Source organism: Apaloderma vittatum, unplaced genomic scaffold (assembly GCF_000703405.1).
Source record: "Apaloderma vittatum isolate BGI_N311 unplaced genomic scaffold, ASM70340v1 scaffold3740, whole genome shotgun sequence".
Lineage (NCBI taxonomy): Eukaryota > Metazoa > Chordata > Aves > Trogoniformes > Trogonidae > Apaloderma > Apaloderma vittatum.
Window position 1 is genome coordinate 59,221 of NW_009693851.1, and position 19,427 is coordinate 78,647.

Below are 19,427 nucleotides of genomic sequence, written 5' to 3' on the forward strand. Positions count from 1 at the left end.
CGATGCACCCGGGAAAAGAAGATATTCAGCACTTCTCACAGTGTCCTCTTCGAGAGCTGTGTTCCTGTGCCGCGCGGTGCAGAAACACTTCTCTCTGTAGTATACGAGGAGAGAGATAAAGAGGGTGAAGAGTGTAACTAAGCTTAAATCAGCAAATCCATTTAGATCTACGGTACTTTCGGCTCAGCTGCAGATTGACAATCTGGTAGCAGTCTAAATGGCAATTTGCGTGATAGTATCTTGGCAGAAATTGAAAAAAATTCTTTGAAGATTATCCGAACTGACGAGATTACCAGAATCTTTTGTTTACTCTTGACACACAGGGACATTGTGCAACACTTTATTGTGTTCACCAAAGCAAACAGGAGCAGGGAGGTGGGAGGTAAGGGGGCTGGGAAAGACCAGGACATATAAAGGCAAATTGCATGTGCCCATCCCATGGAGTTTTTTCACATTTTTCCACAAGCTTCACGAATGCAAAATGAAGTTGCTCCTCCTGAGTTGCTTGCTGCTTTCTTGCTGTTGTTGCCAAGTTGGGGCAGTGAACAGGGAGTACTACATCGGCATTGTAGAGACAGTGTGGAACTATGCACCTGGCAATACCAATATCCTATCTGGACAGCTTTTTGCAGATGAAGAGTAAGTAAAACAGTTTACGCTGGTTGACTCTGATTTTGCAGCATTGTCTGCTTTAGGCAGTAAGGCCAGACTGAAAACCTGGTGAAGGCAGTGAGATGAAATCATGTCAGTGGACTTTCTGTCAGACATATAAGAGAATTGTGGGGGTTTTTTTTGCCTAGCTTGCTTTAGAATTGCATTCCAATGCTCTGCTAGTTAAAAGCATGTAGGATTTTTGTGAATTTGTTGCAATGAAATGTTTACTAGTTGGAGATTAGAAAGAGACCCTGAATGCCTAATGATGTTTAATTTTGAATGGCTAAGGTGCCAGTGCTAAAGAGAAGATTTTTGCAGCTATGTTTTTAAATGCAGAAGCCTGACAAGTGTAAAACTTTCCTACTGGGCACAGGTTTCCTTTTTAGATATTCATTGACAGTGGTCATTTTCACTGGTGCAGCAGCACAGCTGGGCCCTTCCATTCACGGTGGAGGAACCCGGTTCCTTTTTACAAGGCAAGGAGGATGCCGTGCAGAGTGAGAGCAATAAGTGGGATAAGTGTGGTGAGGAGGACGGGAGCACCCTGAAAGGAGGAATAATCAATAATGAAAACTCAAATATAAAAGGTATCAGAGAAATATTTGAGAAGAAATGTTCCTTTCTTCTGTTTTTTTTCAGTGCCTTTAAAATTAAATAGGACTATACTAAAATAAAAACAGTGACGAGAGTGATCAGAAATTAGAAAAATCTTGAAAATATAGTTCTCATTTAGTCTGTAGTTGAGGCATTAGAAGATTTCCTGTGGTTTGTTTTCTCTAGTGAGAGCCAAAAATATCTCAACCATAATCTGCTGCTTCATCCAAAAATATCTCAGCCATAATCTGCCACTTCATCAGGCATGAGATGATACAGTCAACTTTTTTTTTTTTTAATCATAAACTGAGAGATATGTAAGACCCTGCCAGTGATTCAGCAGGCTAGTAGCTCTGATAAACGGCAGAAACAGGGCGTCTTGTCTGAAAATTGCAGAGCAGTGCTGCAATACAACAAGCCACCGCGGGTCACTGCAGTCCTACAGCTTTTCTCTGCTCTCTGATGACCTGCAGCGTGCTAAATTAAGTCCAGTTTTCCAGTGGTCGTAAACCTGCAGTGGAGCCAGTCCGTCTTACTGTACTTTGCATTTTCAGCTTCTCCAGTTCTTCTTTTCCTCCTAAACCATTCAACTGTGCTCGTACAGAGATTGGTATTTGTAGAGGCAGGGAAGAGCCAGAGGAGGGAAGAGTGAAGTCTACCTGCTAGAAGGAATACTCTACAATTAAATGGTAGCTGTTTAAACAGTCCAAAAAGAACCATAACGTATTTATTTGATTTAATTTGTGGCTAAAGAGGTTCATGCACTCAGACTTCTACTAACTTGGCCTTTCCAACTAAGTTTATGCTCTCAAAGTTTCATGAAGCTCTGAATTGGCATTTTAATTCCACTGCAGATTTGTGCTTGCCAAGGTACAAACACTTCCTTCACCACATGCTCAAACAGCACTAAGCCCTGCGGGAAATACTTTGCATTTCTGGGCAGTACTAGCTTGTGGCACAATCTGGTCTTCTGGGAATATGAAACCAAGTTGGCATGGTTTCTCGTCATGTAAGATGAGAAATCCAAAGGTTGCTGAGCTTCAGGCCCTGTTGCCCTGTCTGTCTCCCGGGTTTACCTCCAGAGCGAGTCCTCCTGAAATGGGCAGGGAAACGTGCAGGAGGATTTGTTGTTAAAGAGACTCTGGAGTTGGGGCCACCAGCATCAGGCAGTCGTAGAACCGCTGGTTTGAGCAGCCAGGGCTGGCGGTTCCTCTCTCCGTTATAGTTAGTGAATATAAGCACTTCTTCCACAAAGTTAAATCTTCTCAGAGACTGAGATAGTGAAGGAGAGGTGTCTGACCGTCGGCACAGACAAAGGCTCCAAAGCCGTCGCAGCTGATGGCGGTGACCACTCGGCTGCGGCTGGTGGTGCTTGGCAATGTGCCCATGGTGGCTGTGCGGTGCCGGGGGCCCGATGCCACAGGGGAGAAATGCCACCTCCATCAGTCTCACATGAGCTGAGAGGTCAGGCTGTTCTCTTGCTAGCATGTTTGTAATACAAGCCTTTCATTAACTGGGAGGAGCAATGGTCCAGTGGTTCTGTGCTTGGTGATGGAGAAGGTTATCATTGCTAATTCCCTGCTCTCATGTAACCTGTCTCTATATTCTTGGGCTGAATCTATAAAAATGAGATGTTGTTAGGATAAATCCATATCAAGCTCTGAGGCTGTGATTCGTTTTCATCTGTGACCGGTGAGCAAGCTGAGGTCTCACTCATTTCAGCACTCCGCATGCCCTCTGCCCGTGGACACACTGGACTTTAGCAGCAACTTGTAGTTTTGCTGATGTCCAGTCATCTTAGATGTATTTTACAGATGAGAAGTCTGCTCCTCATTTCAATGGAGCAAGGACTATGCAGTCAACATAATAGCACGATGATGGGAATTATTATTTTAAATGGGCCATGGAAAATCACACAGCAATTTAAACAAAAGTTTCAAGCAATGAGAACTGTTATTTGTCTTGTCCACGTGGTCTCAGATTTGCCCAGAATTGTATCAGATACTCTTATCTTCAGTCTACAAAAGAGGTAAAAAAAAATTCACGTTGCTGCACAATATTTAATCTCTATATGGATGCTTAGCTCTTTATGGTATGAGAAACATTTGCTCCTGAAAACAGATACAATTGTGCACGGTGATATGGAGGCCTTGTCTTTATTGACACTCTGATAATCAACACTATTCAAACTCATTTTAGATGTGTTTGTGTATCTTTACAGGCAGGCTGGAGTCTTTCTCAAAAGAGGACCACACCGGATAGGAAGCACTTACAAGAAGGCTGTCTACACTCAGTACACCAGTCACTTATATGACATGATAGTTGACAAACCTTCCTGGCTGGGTTTTTTAGGCCCTATCATTAAGGGAGAAGTTGGAGATTCTATTATTATTCACTTGAAAAACTTTGCTTCCAGAAACTACACACTGCATCCACACGGTGTGAGATACACCAAGGAAAACGAAGGTAAGCTTTGGTCTGCTCTGTGCCAGAATTTATCAGAAGTTAATCATTCCTCTGAGTGTGAGTGATATTCTCTCATCGAAGAGGAGACTGGCCAAGTAAATAAAGATTTCGAACAGGACACAATCAATTCAAAATAGGAGCTAAGAAGTTTGATTATTTTTTCAAGAGCGAAATATAAGGACAGAAATGGAATTCATAAGGACAGCAATTTTAGATCAACATTTCACCTGAAATAAGGCTATTTATCTTTCCCCTGAAATAAAGGTATAGAGGAGTATTAAACATTCTAGGATTGAGGATATCTAAAGGGAAATAATGATGCTGTTGCAAAGATGTTGTTAAGAGCGATAACTTACAGTTCCAAATTCTTAACACTAGATTTGTATATATTGTGTATTAAATACATAAGAATTTCTTAAAATAGAGCAACAGCCACTGCATAGTAATAGGTAGAAGCCTGACACACCTTAAGCTGTGTGGCGGGGTGCTACTGGGATGAGTGGTAATTTGCCATGGAGGATCTTGCCACACTCAGGCAATGGGGGATTTTCGGCACCAGACAGCACCAGAATATGGTTATCGAAAGTTCTATTAGTGAGCCTTAAAAACAGTGTGTGAATTGTTGAGAATATAATGTTGTCGCAAAAGCAGTCTTTAAAATTTTCCATTAGAAGAGTCTATGAAGTATCAGCATAACTTCTTGTATTTCCTGAAGTTTCCCTTTACAACTAACATGTGGGTTTATAGAGACACAGTCTGTGGGAGCAGAGCAGTGTGTAGGTGGCAATGCGTGCACTTTTTGGAACAACGTTTAATTTTTTTTCTCTTGCTCTCATTCCAGCAACACCTATATTCCTTGAGGACACATGCAGTGTTTTAGAATAGTTTCCAAGATTAATCTTTAACAAATGTTTTACAAATATTTGTGTTGTTATCTTTTTAGTAGAAGTACATAGTACCCTCCAAATAAATTAAGGACTAAATTTAGTGTGTCATCAGTTGAAGCACTCCCATGGAATTTAAAGGCAAATTAAGAGACACCTAAAGAGGAGGAAAAGATCTGCTCACCTGATTTTAAAGAAATTTTTTTTGCCTGTATTCAGATGTTCAGTCCATGTTACTGCAACATATAGTCAACTTTAAAGGATGACAGGTGCTATCCGGACTCCATATTGTAAATGTGTGGTGTTAACGGTGGCTGCCTGGCATTCTTCAGGTGCTTTTTATCCTGACACCACCAAAGATTTGCAGAAGAGAGATGATGCTGTGGAGCCTGGAGGCCAGTACACTTACACATGGGATGTGACAGAAGACCAAGGTCCAGCTGAGGGAGACGCCGACTGCATAACCAGGGTTTACCACTCCCACGTAGATGCTCCAAGAGATGTTGCCTCAGGGCTTGTTGGGCCTTTAATAATTTGCAGGAAAGGTAACCATAAATAAATAAGTAAGTAAATATATACATATGCAAGGTGATTGGTAATGGTTATTGATCAGTGAAATAATTTACTGGAAGACGAGAAGATTACAGTTAATTTTGAAATAGCAGCTTTTTGTCTTCTCAATTAGCTGCCTTTCAATAGCATAGGAAGTAGTTTGATTTTGTGCGTGACAGCAAATATAACTTTCAGAAAACAGATCCATATGAGTGAGGTGTGTTCATGCTAGTAAGTACTGATCTGAGAAGCAGATTTACTGTAATCTTATCACATGCCAGATCTATTCTTAGTAAAGTTATTTTACAGTATGTATCAAAAACATTTTTTTGTTTTCTGAATGTGTCTGTACTTTTATGTGTACACTCACGCTCAAGAAAAGTGGCAAAATATGAAGTAAACAGTGACCAGCCCTACTGATTCTACACTTAAAACTGATGAAAAGATAAGGTCAGTTGGCAAAGATTTTGAATGTACCACTTTCTTTTCCAGATACAATGAATAAGGGCAGTGATACACAATTGGATGCTGAATTTATCCTTATGTTTTCTGTGATGGATGAAAATCTCAGTTGGTATCTGGAGGATAATATCAGGACATACTGTTCTGAGCCTTCCAAAGTTGACAAAGACGACGAGGACTTCCAGGAAAGCAATAAAATGCACTGTGAGAGGATACTATATTAATGTTGCTTGTAGTTGATACAGTGAAATAATGTTTATATGTGTTGTCTCTTTTAAAGATAAACTGTAGGTAATTTCTTTTTTTTTCCTTTTTTTTTAGGCAAGGCTTTTTCTTGGAGGATTAGGATCCTTTTAAGTAAAAAAAAAGAAAATTAAAAAGGGGTGGCAAGTGTTGTGCAGTCAAACTGGAGTTGTGATATAAAATTCTTAGGTGCCAAAACACCTGTTACCAGTTCAATTTCCCAGGTGCTCTAAACAGAGTTGTGTTACTTTGTTCTGTTCCTTAGTCCTGAATATACTATAATATGGCAGTTTAGAAAAAGTTTTTACAGTTACTGTCAACAAAGGCGATGCCTTTGGCTCTGACCTGGGTTCGAGAGTCACATCAGGAACTGCAGGTCATGCAGGTAGTTGTGCAGACGATGTGTGTGTCTTCCCGTTTTGAAGAATAGAGCAATGGTTGTGCGACATCAGCTTTTGAAGAAAAGATCTTAAGGTCTGCAAAGGTAACCCTAATAAATAACATTTCTTTTAGCAATCAACGGGTACATGTACGGCTACCTCCCAAACCTGACAATGTGTGTGGAAGATAAGGTAAAATGGCATCTTTTTGCCATGGGTAACGAAGCGGATATCCATTCAGCCTACTTTCACGGCCAGACCTTAATAGAAAGGCACCATCGAGTTGACACCATCAGCCTCTTTCCAGCCACATTTATTGACGCTGTCATGATACCACAGAGTCCTGGGGAATGGCTGCTCAGCTGCCAAGTGAACGACCACATTGAAGGTACAGAATGTGTTCCAGTGACCAGATTTTCTTTTTGGCTTGAGCTAGCGGTTTACTGAGTCACTTTTGCAGTACTCCTCAGCTGGTTCTATGCCAGATGACATTCTCCTCTAGGTTACAAAATTCTTATAGTAGTTGAAATGCCTAAAAGTGTATTAGATGGGCTTGTGCATGTAGTCATGGAAATGAAGGAAATTGTCTGTAATGGAAATGGTTATCAGTTGGCAGCAACTGGCACAGCCACGCTTTTGCATGCCTCAGCTTTAGACAAGCGATAGTATGATGTTTGCCTCTTACTGAAGGGAATTAATCACAATTTTCTGTTTGCCAGCAAAAGAGTTGGATATCATTCTGCGTTTGCGCAAGGGCACGGGACAGGTAGGCTAACTTGCCTGCTGACAAAGACGTGCTGTGGAAAGATCATTGGCTAATAAGCAGAGATCATCTACATTTTTCTTGCCTGTATCTTTCTGTATTTCCAGTGTTTGATAACCATATGAAATATTTAGAAGCTAATGCCACACTTTTACATTACCTATATCCCACCTTTCCATGATCTATATTCATAGAAGTGGCTTAGAGTAGTTTTTCACAAAAGTGGCAACACAGAACTCAAAATCATTCTCCAAGGTTTACAAGCAGAATGCACTTTATCACACCTGCCTGCTGACCGTAAATGCCATGGCTGGGTTTCTACATCCTAGCTCAGCTAGGATGCATTCTTTTATAGCCTTTTCATTTCTGATTTTCTCTGCCTCCTCATTTTTTTTCTCTAGGTGGCATGCAGGCCCTTTTTAAAATACAAGACTGTAGGAAATCCACAACAGATCACAACCACAGTACAAAGATAAGACAGTACTTCATTGCTGCTGAAGAGGTCATCTGGAATTATGGCCCATCTGCAGTGAACCAGTTTACAGGACAAGAACTAATTGCTGACAAGTAAGTGCTTCTAACTAAAAAATTTATTTTCTAAGCAGAATTCATATAAACATGCTAAACAGTGTAAGTGGTATGATGGAACTGACTTTTGAGCAGAATTTCTCATTGTCTACACCTCTGCTTAAATATTAATGCTGGGATAAACATCAGACTAAATTAAGTACGTTGTTTTCCTTGTAATCTTACTATAAATTTTGCTGTAATGTTAGTAATTTTACTGGGATGAAGATGAATTGTAATGTTACATGTACGCAGTGACCTCTGATCATTCAAGGTGTTTGACTACGCTGAGTTAGAGAACACAGCTCGGAATTCATTTTCCTTTTCCCAGCTGATGAAAATCACTCTAACGGCATCTCAGCTAGCAAACAACTTGCACAAGGGAGCTTTGCCCTTTGCTCCATGTTTACATATATAAGACCTGGATCAATTCCCTGGGTATATTGATTCCTCAAGTTCTTCACCTGTGAGTTGCAGAATACTTACTGGCCGCACAAGGAATGAGGCCAAGTTTGTTGTTAGAAAAGTGCTTGTACAACAGCGAAAGGTCCTTTTTTGAAGAGTAAAAGTGTAGACTCAAAAGCACAGCCTAATTCTTCTCACTTTCTATTTAGATGTTGCATATTCTTGGTGCTTGTACCTACTGTTATTGAATTATTTGTAACTTTTAATAAAAGGAAGAGTAAGCTTGAGGTTATGAAATGTTATCTAGAAATCAGTGCTGATGAGTCTCTGAGTATGCCGGCTTTATAAGGGCAACACAGCGCGGTGTCTTTCTCTCAAAGAGTAGTTAGCGAAGGATAACGGATCCCTGTACATCTTGATAAGGCACTGCACGTAACTGTGTGAACAGATCACTGAAAGGGGACCCAAAAGACAAATTCAGCACGTTATACCTCAGAAAATGGGGTTGAGGTCCTGACTGCCTTTGTAAAGCTGAACATTATGACTTGAAGTGTTTGCATCTATTGCAATTTTTTTTACACAGTGAATCTCGCCTGTTTTTTGAACAAAGTGAGACAAGAATTGGTGGCTCCTATAAAAAAGCCATTTACAAAGAGTACACAGATGGTTCTTTCACTGAACATAAAGTAAGACTTGCAGAGGAAGCACATCTTGGACTCTTAGGTAAGATGCCAAAAATCATTTTATGTCAAAGATTTATGAGAGTAAGGTAGGACCTCCACTGGCTGGCCAATGGAGCACCTGCACCTCTGGGGCAGGGGATCTCGGCTCGCCCTGCTGATAGAAACATCTTGTCATTAGACCGTGTGCTCTTTTCTAGGACCTGTTATCAGGGCTGAAGTGGGTGAGAGCATCAGGGTAACCTTCCGAAACAACGCCAGCCGCCCCTTCAGCATTCAGGCCCATGGCGTGAGTTACCGCCGGAGCGAGGAAGGGGCCACGTACGGCGCTGCCTCCAGAGGTGAGGGGTCCGGGGAACAAGCTCTGAAAGGTGACAAAGTAAACAGTGTTTGTTAGGCTTAATTCCTAATGTAGATTTCTGTGACAGGTACTGAATCTCCAGCCTCTCACGTGAGTCCCGGTGCTACGTTTACGTACGAGTGGAGCGTGCCCGAAGACGTGGGCCCCACGGACCAGGATCCAGACTGTTTAACCTGGCTTTATTACTCAGCTGTGGATGCAGTCAGAGACACCAGCTCTGGCCTCGTGGGTCCTCTCCTGGTGTGCAGGAAAGGAACTCTGGAAGATTCTGGGAAACAGGTCAGTCAAAGAAGAAAAATGGAAGTTTTTGCCTCAATGTTGCTGAGTCTGCTTTCTCCTTCCGAACTGTGCCCTCAGGGCCAGTCACATCAAGGACCACTCAGCACCACCTCCTCTCCACGTCACAGCCTCATCCCTGTGCTGAGGGGAACAGATAAAATGAAGGGAGTGAGTTTGTTTTGTTTTTTTTAAAAAAAGCAAAATTGTTCTGGCTCCAGATAGACACTGTATTGTGAAACCACCATGGCAGTGAGCAACTGCTGGCATTCAGGTCTCTGCTAGGATGAGTACGACTAGAAAAATGTAGAGATTTTAAAGACCAAAACACGCATTCATTTCTGGAGGTGGCTCCTGCTGTTCAAAAGAGCATTAACGGCAGATGTCTAGTCCCAGATATAGCAATTGGAGAGCTTTGAGTCTATCAGAACAAACTACTGATGTATGCATCTGTCCTACATTGTGAATTATAAATAATTTTGTGCATAGAATTTTCTTCCTGACTTTTTTTTTTCACTTTTTTTTCTATTTTCCTTTTGCGCTTTTTCTTCTCAACAGAAAAATGTGAATGTGGAGTTTTTTCTACTTGCCACAGTATTTGACGAGAATCTGAGCTGGTTCTTGGATGACAATATTTTGATGTTTGCACTAAATGCTAACAAAATTGACAAAGACGATGAGGACTTCCAAGAGTCTAACAAAATGCACTGTAAGAAAACTATTAGCCAAATATTAATTTCTAGAACAAGGTTTTTACGTTTTTTGATCTCATGTTGGAGACTGGGAAACTGTATAGTGGCAGAAACTGGCCTCACCAGTGCTGAGGAGAGCGGAAGGATGCGCTCCTTGACCTCCTGACGAGATGTTGCTGAGCTTTGCAGCCAGGGCTCGGTGCTGCCTCATTTTGTGTCTGCAGCTGAGTCTGGTTTCCGTTACCGGCACTGTTGTCCCCTTAGAACAAAAATCTTTGCTACTTTAATAGGGCAGAGCCGAGGTCCGCACAGATCATATTTTGGTATTCTAGAAACATCATTCGAGTTTCCTGTGAGAGAACTTCTTTATCTTCAGTACCTAGTCCTGCGAAGAAGTTCTTTTAAATATATTTGCTTGTGTTCTTTCTTAAATTTTGGCCTCGAGGGGGCATTGCTGCTGTTTGCAGAACCTTGATCCCGAGCATTCGGTAGTACCTGTGAGACTCAGGCTTTGGAAATTTGATGCAGTAGTAGCTAGAAAGGGTTAGTAATTCAGACTAAAGAAACACTTCAGATTGTCTCCACTGTGTGGCTTGCAGGGTATGACGCAGGGTGCTCTATGCTTCCTGCACACTTGAGGGGTACAAAGCAGTGGAAGTTCTAGCTGGCCAGGTCAGCTACCTGTGCTTTAGACATCGAAAAGGAGTACGGTTAGAAATTGTTTTTTAAACCCTGGGTGTGTTTTTTAGTATGTATCGCAGAATCAAATAATGTGTATATTAAGGTGGGTTTTGCTTCCTCAAATCTTCTCCAGCCATTAATGGTTATATGTACGGAAATCAACCTGGCCTTGAGATGTGTAAAGGACGTGTGGTTTCCTGGCATTTGATGGGCTTGGGGTCAGAAGTCGATGTCCATGGGATATACTTCTCAGGAAACACATTCACAGCTAAAGGAACAAGAAGGGATACAGCAAATCTGTTTCCACATACTTTCCTTACAGCTGTTATGAAGCCTGATTCTGAAGGTAAATGTCATTTTATAATCCTGTTACTAGTTTAGAAACTACATATGAACACTTTATGCTTAGAGACAAGCTTTAAATAGGTGATATTTAGATCCTTTGGATGTTAAAACTGTGTACAACTGTGTTTGAAGAGCAGAAAATTTGCATTCATAGGATGTAAGCTCTTAATGCCTAGTGCCTTGATTTTTCTAGCTTCTACGTATGCTGGATTTTATTCCTACAAGAGGCCACGCTACACAAAGAATTTGGGTCTTGTATGAGCAATAGCCCCTGTCTTAGTCTCTAAACAATAAATCAGTGCATGTAATACATTCTCAAGATCCATTAGTAGCAGATATTTGTCCTCAAGTCTCCATTTCTTGTACAACCTTTAGGAGTTTTTGAAGTGTCGTGTCTGACAACAGATCACTACACAGCGGGCATGAAACAGCACTACGAAGTAAACCAATGCCATTGGTGGAATGTGGACCTGTCTATGTATTTGCATGAAAAGATTTACTATATTGCTGCAGTGGAAGTTGAATGGGACTATTCTCCTAACAGGACATGGGAATTTGAGCGACATCAATACCACGAGGAAAGGTATTTTGGAACATATCACAAGGGAAAAAATGCAAAAAACGTGAAGGAGCAACTCCACTGAACCTTTTTCTTTGCCTATACATTTGATAATTTGCATATGTATTCTATGATTTTTAGGGCTCACTTGAATTTGTGGTCCTTACAGAATCATAGAATCATAGGATGATTTGGGCTGGAAGGGACCTCAAAGATCATCTCGTTCCAGCCCCCCTGCCACAGCAGGGACACTCCCACTAGCTCAGGCTGCTCAGGGCTCCATCCAGCCTGGCCTCGGACACCTCCAGGGATGGAGCATCCACAGCCTCCCCGGGCAACCTGTGCCAGAGCCTCAGCACCCTCAGATGGAGCCTAAACCTACACTCTTCCAGCTTCTACCCGTTACCCCTCAGCCCATCACCACAGGCCCCTGTAAAAAGTCCCTCCCCAGCCCTCTCGTAGGCCCCTGCAGGTGCTGGCAGGTGCTATGAGGTCTCCTCGGAGCCTTTTCTTTTCGGGGCTGAACAAGCCCAACTCTCTCAACCTGTCCTCACAGGACAATGATGTTGCCATGTGTCAGTGAGACAAATGGCTTGTTATTTGTGAAACGGGTCCAGCTGCAAATTTTCATGAATCCTGCACAGTGCATGTGCATGTATTATTTATGGATGTTGGTACAGTCTTCGATGCAGAACGCTTAAAATGTTCATTAGGTTGTATATACAATGACTACTTTGTCCTGATAATTCCTTGCTTACACTACGTAGCACATCTTTGGCTCATGTTTAGCTGTACCGTAAGGTTTTTTTTTTGCTCCTCTCAATTTCATTAGCTTACACAAGATAAGTCCATGACTGAACCATTTACCATGAAGTTTGTTGCCTTGGTGTTTTATGCCCAGTATTTGAATCTCAACGAGAGGGAACCGATTGGATTAAATAATTCATGCCAACTAGCAACAGAGGCTAAACAATGAACTGATGAATTGCTTTGTGTTCCACCCGCATAAATTCATTCAAAGTTAATGTAGTAGATTGTAACTGCCTATATTTTTTATTGTTGTAATTGTGTTTTTTTCTTTTTCCTCAGCTTGATAGCACTTTTCCTTGCCCAGCACACCACAGTGGACTCTGTCTTAGTTCTAAGCACAAGTAATATGGGCTTATACTGTTATCAGGTTCTTTTTTTTGGCCACTGTCTCTAACCCCCATGATCTCACAAGAGAATCAGTCCCTTGCATTTCATTTCAGCAAGGCACTTCAGCTTTGCAAGTTTTAGGCTTCCTTTAGATCTACAAAAGTTACTGTGGGCTCTATTTTCGGTACACAAGTTGCTAGATGACTTCTTGCAATCTGAAATACCTGCCTGGCCAAGCACTCAGCATTCTCTCAAATACTATATAGACGTGGTCTCTTTATAGTTTTAAAGATAAAAGAAACCTCTGAGCTTAACAAGAATGGTTTCATGTTGAAGATACCAGTGGCCTATGAGACTACTGTTTCACTGAGCTGGAATTCTTTTTGATAGTTAAATGACCTCTCTGCAAAAAATGTTTAAACCACATAAAGAAATGTATGAAATATTTTTTCTCTTTCTTTTTCTTTTTTTTCTTTTTTATTTTCTCCAGCCCTGGCAATAAATTTTTAAATAAAGAAGACAGATTCATTGGCTCAAAATACAGAAAGGTAGTATATCGTGAGTACACTGATCAGACATTCAGTACTCCCAAAATCAGAGCAGAGGAGCAGCAGCACCTGGAAATTCAAGGTATAGTCATCATCAAGTTTGATTTTGAAACTGAGAAAAAAAGCAGTGACAAAATGTGACCAAAAAAAGCAGAAACAAAACAAGAAGATACTGTTTGAATAATACTGAGTCTAGTTCTACGCACACAAAGTGCCTAAGCCTATGTGGAATTGCTACTTTTATTACGGTGCTTTCCTTGCAAGACTACATTGCTTGCTCTACAAGCAAAAATAATCCTTCCAGTTTGCTGCTGGATCCCGGGTCAGTATTTTCACAGCCAGCATAAAACTGTGTAACAGCATCCAAACTGACTTCCAAGTAGATGCTTGGAGCTTTGGAGACTTAAGTCTCTGCTTAGATGGCTCAATTCAGCTGCTTGGGCTGGCGCGTTGCTGTGAATGACATGCAGAGGTTTTAGCTGAGTTAAAAACCAATGTTGCTGTGTATTTGAATACAACAAACCGTCCCTCTCTCTGCTTTGATCTTTGGTAAAACCAAGTAAATCCTTCTTTCCAATCCAACAGGGCCCCTGCTTATGTCAAATATTGGAGATAAAATTACAATAGTTTTTAAGAACTTGGCATCAAGACCTTATTCTATCCATGCCCACGGCGTGAAGACGGACAGTCCTGTTGTTGCTGTAACTAACCCAGGTATCAAAGCATCCTTGTCTAGCTCTAGTAGGTGATATCAAGCCTTCCACTAAGGTTTAGCAAGATTTCGTTTTAGGACAGCAGGAAAGACTTATTTGTTGTTTGTTTGTTTTGACCTCAAGGTCTTAAATTTTTGATACTGATTATGACAAATATTTTGACAGTTAAAATGGCCCTGCTCACTATTACAATGTGTTCTAGTCCTTGACAGGTCAGTAATTTTCTGACACAGTGTGGCTACACCTTTCATGAAAGTAAACAGATTTGGCTATGGAGAGAGGGCACAGCTTATGCTAAACATTATTTCAGAAGTTCCTCTGTGATCTTTACGAAAGAGAAAATTGTTTTTATTAAGTATGATAAACTGGACAGTGGAGGCACACACAGAAAAGAAAAAAAAACCCAAACACCCTCCCCAAACAATCAAACATTGGTAAAAAGAATCAGGGATCTGCAGACGGGAAATAACAGTAAGCTAGCCAGGCAGTAATTGGGAAGTGGAAGTTCAAGACAAGGAGAAGCTTAAGAGGCAACAGCATCTTGCAGGTCAGCACACAGGAAAATTCATCTATATTTCTTTAATTCAGGTGAAACTAAAATATACGTCTGGAAAATCCCAGCGAGATCTGGTTCTGAGAGAGGGGATCCACACTGTATCGCGTGGGCGTACCATTCAACGGTGGACATCATCAAGGTAGATTCTTCATACCTGTCTGAAGGGTTTTGTTCATGACTTCAACACACATCGATACTTACAGCAAAAGGGACGAGGATTTGAAACTGCTTCCTCTGTCAAGCCGTTCGTGCCTTGAATGGAAATCTCTCTTTAATGCAAGAAAGTCGGGGCGGAATTTGAGAGTCACAGCCCTTCACGTTCTTGCTGCCCAGTTCTCCCGCTGTTGGTACTGATCCCCTCAGATTTCATTCTTAATGCTTAGACTTGGTATCTTGCTCAAGGGGTAATCAGTCACGTGTGGGAAAAACTAACACGCAACTGTGGAATCTAAATCTGCTGCTTTTGTACAAGTAACTTCATGTGACTAATGATTTTTAATATAAATGAATATATTCTTTCCTGTATGTTTTAGCAAACACAGATTAAAAAGCATATTTTGAACTTCAATTATATGCTTTTTCATTTGCAATTTCAGGACACTTACAGTGGATTAATAGGCACCCTTGTTGTGTGTAACAAACATTATTTGCCATCATTTCGCACTGAAAAGAAAGTTCAGTTTGCTCTTCTTTTTATGGTTTTTGATGAAAATGAGTCATGGTACTTGGACGAAAACATTAAAACCTATTCTGCCAACCCGCACCTTGTTGACAAAGAGGATGAGGAATTTCTTGAAAGTAATAAAATGCATGGTATGTTTCCCAATTTAGTTAATGTAACTCTGTAAACTCTATAAAATTATGTATTTTAAAGTACTGTATATAAACTTTACTTCCTCATCTCCTCTGAATTTCCAGTTCCAGGGCAAAAGGCCTGAAAAATTTAATACAAACTATTTGAAAACATTGCTAGTGTCACTGATTTTTAGGTTTTTTTCAAACCTATGAAAAAAAATGGTCCACACTGAAATTTTGGTGAGAGAAAAGATAAAAATTGAATTTGAAATTTTGATTTGATGTCAGCAAACGACTGCTCTGGATAAACTGGAAAGGCAACAGGCATCCTGAAAGCACGTCCTGGCAAAGCTTTCCCTTACAAAGAGCTCCAGGAAATGCAGATCTTAACAAACTGCAATATTAGCAATGGTTTACAGCAAAGAACTTTTCTAACTGCAGCTCACTGGCTAGTTCAATACAGAATATAATCACATATTTTGGGTTTATATACAGAATATAATCACATATTTTGGGTTTATATCCCATTCAAAGCTGTTACTTTTGCCTGGCATTAACTTTCAAATCTTGTATCCTATTAAGATTTAGAGATACACGAAATCTTACTAGTTTGCTCTGTCTTGCTCTTCCCCTCTTTTTAGCCATTAATGGAAAAGTCTTTGGAAACCTTCACGGTCTGACTATGCACGCCGGAGACAAAGTGAGCTGGTACTTGATGGGAATGGGCAATGAAATAGATATTCACACTGCACACTTCCATGGCCACAGCTTCGAGTACAAGGTAACGAGTCCTTTCCACACATTTCTTGCTGTGTCAAGCGTGAGGGGTAGATCAGACACCAAGGACTGTAATCTCTGGTGCAGTCTAATGCTACAATATAAAAGCAGCACCTGGAATTTGACCAGGAAGTTCTGATGCCCCAAACCTATATTTGATCAACACTCAAAGAGACAATCTGCCAGTGGCATGTGCTAATCGGTAACATTCCAAGTTATTATTTCTTTTTGTCCCAAAGCAAACAGGGGTTTACCACGCAGATGTCTTTGATCTGTTCCCTGGGACATTTCAAACTGTGGAAATGACCCCGCAGAACCCTGGGACCTGGCTACTGCACTGTCACGTTACTGACCACATCCACGGTGGCATGGAAACAACCTACACGGTGCTCCCAAGGCAAGGTAGGAACTTCTGTCCGTGATGTTCATCATGTTTAAGATGCAGAATGCGGCTGACAGCATGCTTGGAACCAGTTCAGGCATCCAGTAATATTCCATGACTTAGTATTGGTATGTGGAGGCCAAAAATTTCGTAAGCCACCCAGCCATACTTGCCTTGGTGCTGCTCAGAAACCAGAAGTAGCTAAAGGACTGAATGTTAACTGACTGTTGTTTCAGCTTTCCATCAAATTAACACGATGGATTTTTATTTAAAACGAAGTCTTCATGAGACAGTGTATTTCTGCACCCAAGAAGTTCCAGTAGTGTCAGGCTCCCTCTCAAATCCTCATTTAAAACAAAAGGAACAGATGGTAGATAAAGCCAAAGTCATTATCCCTAACAGTTTTAAGTGCTGAAAAAACAAAATAGCGTTTTCTTTCTGAAGGACATGTTTTAGCTTTACAGGTTGCATTACCTTCCTTTAGCAATATTACCTGTGAAAACAACTGAATTTTCTACGAAGTTAATATAATTTAAAACACAACAGCTTTCTTTACTCAAAAGACTGCAGGTAATAAATATATAGAGTTAAATGACAGGAAGCATACAGCAGGAACGTTTCAAAATGTGTATGTATATATACACAGAGATACAATATAGTATGTATATATGCTAAAACCAGACTGGGATGCTAAACACAACCTAGTTCTACTTTATAAACCATTCTCATTTACAGAATACATTGTGCCAAGCTTGCCCAGGTAATAAAAAGGGTGACTTTATGGATACACAGAAAGAGATGCAGAGACAGACTTTAACTTGTAAAAGCAGTATGTTGGATTTTTCATAATCAGCCATCTAAGTGCTTTAAAATGTACCCTTCAGTGCATTTTAAAGTTGTTTTAAAACGACTCACAATATCTACAACGTACTGGGATCCATTGCGCTCATTTTTGAACTCCTGTTGTCTGTACGTATAGACTATTCTTTTGATAAAATATGTGTAACGAAAGCTGTTTTCCCCCTTACAGACAAACAGTCTTTGTTCCCAAGATTATTCCATCATTTCAAGTGTAAAGGTACAGCAGGCACACCAGAATGATGAGAACATTTACCTCAGTGATTCTCCAAGGTCTACCTTCGGGGAAGAATTTCTTGAGAAATACTATCTCCTGGAAAATTCACCTTCATGTGTGTTTTGAAAGATTTCATTTGGTGACCCGAGGCTAACAAAAGGACCATAGACTAAGAAAGCTGAAGGGATGTAACAGCTTATAAATATCTTCCAAACTAAACATATTTTAGGTGATGCCTAATGCGTGTTACTTAACTGCTGAGGAAAGGGAAACGCCAAACGAAATGTACTTTCCTTCTTTTGTTAATTTGTTTGTAAATAACCCTCCATAATATTAAAATTTGTTTTAAATATCTGCTGTCACAGTTAACTATGCTTGGAAAATAGGAGGTTGGTTATCACTTTATCCATAGGGTCACACTTAAAATATATATATACTATTGTATAACTGAACAGCTAACAAAATAGTTCTATTTCTGTTGAATTATTTTATAATTTTACCCAGTAACGTCTTTCTTTAAAAATAGTGAATTTAAAAGACACAATGGCAATGGGATTATGGTTGCAGAGAATAATTACAAGACAAAGTTGTGCTGAAATAAGCCTGATGAAATTCAGACAGTGAAGGGCAAAGTTTGGTGATTACTATACGTAAAAGCTTTGCTCTGATGAATCTTGAACACCACCTGCAGGTGTTGCTGTTAGTTATGTAGAGCAGACCTGGGCAAATTAAGCATTTTGTGACAGATGGAAGCAGCAGTATAAATGCATGAGTGATGCCAGTCAAAAATCAAAGCAGTGAGCAGGTATCATTCTGCCCAACCCCACGAGTGTTAGACCTGTGTCAAACAAGAGGGAAGGATGCGTAGGACAGGCACATAAAATAACTCCTTTGGCTTTACAGCTACCAGAAAAAAGGAAGTTACCTCTCTGTATCACACCTGAATGTCTTTGGCCTTCTTTGAAGTAGAAAGATTCAACTGAAACCAGCACAGTCCCTAGTCGTTGAATTTTTGGCTGTATCAGGGTTGCTACATAAGTAATAGAAACTATTGGGAATCACAGAGTCATTGCTTTATTTGTGGTAGGTTCTCAAAAAACAAACTGCATTGATAACAAGGTCATAAACATTGTGACAGTTTATTACGACTGAACTCCAGCTGACGGAACAGAAGGATGGTTTCGGCCCAAAAGACATTACAAACAACAGTATATAGATATGCACAGGTATCTGAGACACTTACAAAAATATCTAGAAGAAATAAGCATTTTCAACAGGATTTCTGGCCTAGGAATACTTCAAATATTTGTCTATTGACTGAGTACAACACAAGAAGTAAGAAAACAAAGAAGAGCAAGCAAGCAGTAGTATCTTCCACTTTGGTTTCTCTTAGGTTTATGGCCTTTCTTCATTTCTTGCTAAATGAAAACCTCTTCCACTGAAGAGCTGCATGAGTATGTAAGATGACAGAGCAGCTGACTGGTTTTACAAGCTGGAATTTAAGTGACAGTGTTGTAAAATGAAGTGGGGCCCAATTCCACTTGGAAGGCACTGACTTTTACTCGTACAGTTAGATACACACCTGAGCTTAAATTCCTCCGTAGGTCAGTGATCCAACTAACGAACGTAGAATTAGGACTGATCCCCTGCTTACTTTCAGTGACCACAGTCCCACTGCACTGCCCAGCCCACATTTTCTAGCCCTTCTGGCTGCAAGTTCACCCTCAGTGAAGGTGAGTGATTCTGCCTGACTGCTGAATCGCTCTGTTTTTACCAGTCCAACCACCATTTCGTTCTACCTGGCAGGAATTGATATTATCAGCTTCAAAACAGATGCTTCGCCTCAGACACAGGTCTGTCATTCAATAGTTGCCATAAGG

General features: G+C 40.6%; 1 protein-coding gene across 1 annotated transcript; it reads left to right on the forward strand.

Moving 5' to 3' along the window:
• Positions 1-388: 388 nt before the first annotated feature.
• CP (ceruloplasmin (ferroxidase)) lies at positions 389-16,696 on the forward strand. The gene is given in 20 exon segments (XM_009865155.1): positions 389-639; positions 3,470-3,714; positions 4,931-5,143; positions 5,643-5,816; positions 6,369-6,623; positions 7,400-7,565; positions 8,554-8,693; positions 8,851-8,991; positions 9,079-9,290; positions 9,846-9,996; positions 10,794-11,006; positions 11,381-11,588; positions 13,192-13,331; positions 13,835-13,963; positions 14,551-14,657; positions 15,115-15,331; positions 15,955-16,094; positions 16,330-16,501; positions 16,504-16,542; positions 16,545-16,696. Coding segments are annotated over 20 exon segments (3,372 nt in total). The 5' UTR covers positions 389-481.
• The last annotated feature ends 2,731 nt before the right edge of the window (positions 16,697-19,427 follow it).